This window comes from Clupea harengus, chromosome 11 (assembly GCF_900700415.2).
Source record: "Clupea harengus chromosome 11, Ch_v2.0.2, whole genome shotgun sequence".
Classification (NCBI taxonomy): domain Eukaryota; kingdom Metazoa; phylum Chordata; class Actinopteri; order Clupeiformes; family Clupeidae; genus Clupea; species Clupea harengus.
Genome location: NC_045162.1, coordinates 2,828,370 through 2,830,869, shown reverse-complemented (window position 1 = coordinate 2,830,869; position 2,500 = coordinate 2,828,370). Strand labels below are relative to the sequence as shown.

Below are 2,500 nucleotides of genomic sequence, written 5' to 3'. Positions count from 1 at the left end.
TAGGAGCCAAACTCTGCTGGAACGCGTCAGCCAAGAAGACTTCTTTCATTCCCCTCTTTTTCCTCTTGCCAATCATTAAAGATTTTTCATCAACACAGGTTTTTCTGTCCCCCCCCCCCCGCCCCTCTCTCCCTCCCTGCCTCTCTCTCTCCCTCCCTCTCTCCCTCCCTCCCTCCCTCTCACTGTCTCCATCTCTCTGTTTGTTTGATTTTATTTTCTGGGCAGGATGCGATGCGTGTTGACAAGCGTCGAGGCCGATCAGGGGCGGCGTCAGTCAGGGGCCGTGGTCAAGTGGAGGGCAGCCCAGGAGGGAGGGCTGGAGCAGGGACACATGGGTGTGTGTGTGTGTGTGTGTGTGTGTGTGTGTGTGTGTGTGTGTGTGTGTGTGTGTGTGTGTGTGTTTGGTGGGTAATGGGGCATTAAAAGAGGGAAGTTCACTCAGGGTATTGCATAAGGATGAGAGAGTATTCTAGGGTAGACTATGTGTGGCTGAACATATGTGTGTTTGAATGTCATTTGAAAAGAGTGGTGTTTCTGGGGTGTGTTCAAGAGAGGGGTGTGTTCATCAGAGTGGTGTGTTCAAGAGAGTGGTGTGTTCATCAGAGGGGTGTGTTCAAGAGAGGGGTGTGTTCATCAGAGGGGTGTGTGTTCATCAGAGTGGTGTGTGTTCATCAGAGTGGTGTTTTCTGTGTCTGAGTTGAGTAAATGAGGAAGATGAGTAAATGAGGAAGGCACAGAAGCAGCACTCTTATGTAAGAGGGCCACTCTCCTCACGAGGCACAGCAGCACACACTGATGCAGAGCGCAGTACCTTTGGGGAATTCACATCACTTACTGACAACCTGATAAATCTCTGCCTTTACACCATTCTAATGCACTGACAGCGAGTTCCAATTCTTATGACCCTGTAGTTGTAGGGAGGGAGGGTGTGGTGAAAGGAAAGACAAAGGTGCATCAAACAGATGTTAACAGAAAGGACTGGATGAGATGAGGAGGAGGAGGAGGAGGAGGAGGAGGAGGAGGAGAGCAGAAAACAGGAGAGCAGAGGAGGTGTGGAGTGAAGACAAGTATGAGGATGAAGGAGAGGCAGGAGTATTTTGGAGGCCAAGACAAGACAGAGGAACAGTGTAGGAGTACATGCAGAGGTGAGGGGCAGAGGCACTGGGAGAAGAGACTCCCCTTAAGGCCAGAGGCAGGGGGAGAAGAGACTCCCCTTAAGGAGAGAAAAGGAGGAGGAGAGACTCCCCTTAAGGAGAGGAAAGGAGGAGGAGAGACTCCCCTTAAGGCCAGAGGCAGGAGGAGAAGAGACTCCCCTTAAGGAGAGAGGGAAGAGGGAGGAGGAGATGAGAGAAAAAAAAGAAGATGTACAGACCTCGTGAGATTTGGAGGTCTGGGCCACGAAGCCCCCGCCGTGGTAGTGCACCAGGAGCCAGGGTGAGGGGGCGCTGCGTTTGGGCCTCATGCCCAGCGAGAGAGACATGCCACCCTCAGAGCGAGACATGGCCAGCAGCTCCTCACTGTCCTGGAGCGCACACACACACACACACACACACACACACACACACACACACAACAACACAACAAACAAGAACGGAACAGTTGCATCAGAGAACAACAAGTCTTAATCGGTTGTTTTAGAATTGAAGCGGTCAACTGAGAAGCACGACAAACATAAACACAAACATAAACACAAACATAAACACAACGCTGACAAACAGGTGTAACTAGAAATACAAAGGGCTGATATGTAATTCTTTCAACAGCAGCTTTGCCTCTGAACTGAGATGCTATCGGCAGCTCTTTGTTCCACAGTGATAGCACAGCTCAATACACACTCCCCATACAGAGTCTTACGCAGAGGAGAGGAGAGGAGAGTGAACCAATGCAGAGCAGAGAGGCAGAGACAGGCAGAGACAGGGAGAGAGAGAGAGAGATAAATAGAGAGAAAGAGAGAGAGAGAGAGAGAAACAGAGAGTAAGAGAGAGAGAGAGAAAGAGAGTGAGAAGGGGCCTTAAACTGAATGAAGTTTACTGTGAATGAAGGATAGAGGGATACTTTTAGGTTCCCTTTATTCAAGGTCACCCATTCTGCTGCTTAATCATAGCAAACAAGAGAACGTCCACTGCCTCTGCCATCACAGCCACTGGTCAGTGTGATGTGTGTCTATGACTGGTCAGTGTGATGTGTGTCTATGACTGGTCAGTGTGATGTGTGTCTATGACTGGTCAGTGTGATGTGTGTCTATGACTGGTGAGTGTGATGCTGTCTATGACTGGTGAGTGTGATGTGTGTCTATGACTGGTGAGTGTGATGCTGTCTATGACTGGTGAGTGTGATGTGTGTCTATGACTGGTGAGTGTGATGTGTGTCTATGACTGGTGAGTGTGATGTGTGTCTATGACTGGTGAGTGTGATGCTGTCTATGACTGGTGAGTGTGATGGCTGTCTATGACTGGTGAGTGTGATGGCTGTCTATGACTGAAACAGTCACTGGTCAGTG

The 2,500-nt window shown here is 49.7% G+C and overlaps 1 protein-coding gene across 4 annotated transcripts in view; it reads right to left on the bottom strand.

Annotated features, from left to right (window-relative positions):
- Positions 1 to 2,500, bottom strand: part of lipeb (lipase, hormone-sensitive b) — a 35,432-nt gene that overhangs the window by 13,603 nt on the left and 19,329 nt on the right. For all 4 annotated transcript variants that reach the window (XM_042709019.1, XM_042709020.1, XM_012839365.3 and 1 more), the window contains one exon: positions 1,373 to 1,522. In XM_042709019.1, the coding sequence (XP_042564953.1) occupies positions 1,373 to 1,522 (150 nt within the window). The remainder of the gene's footprint in view (positions 1 to 1,372; positions 1,523 to 2,500) is intronic.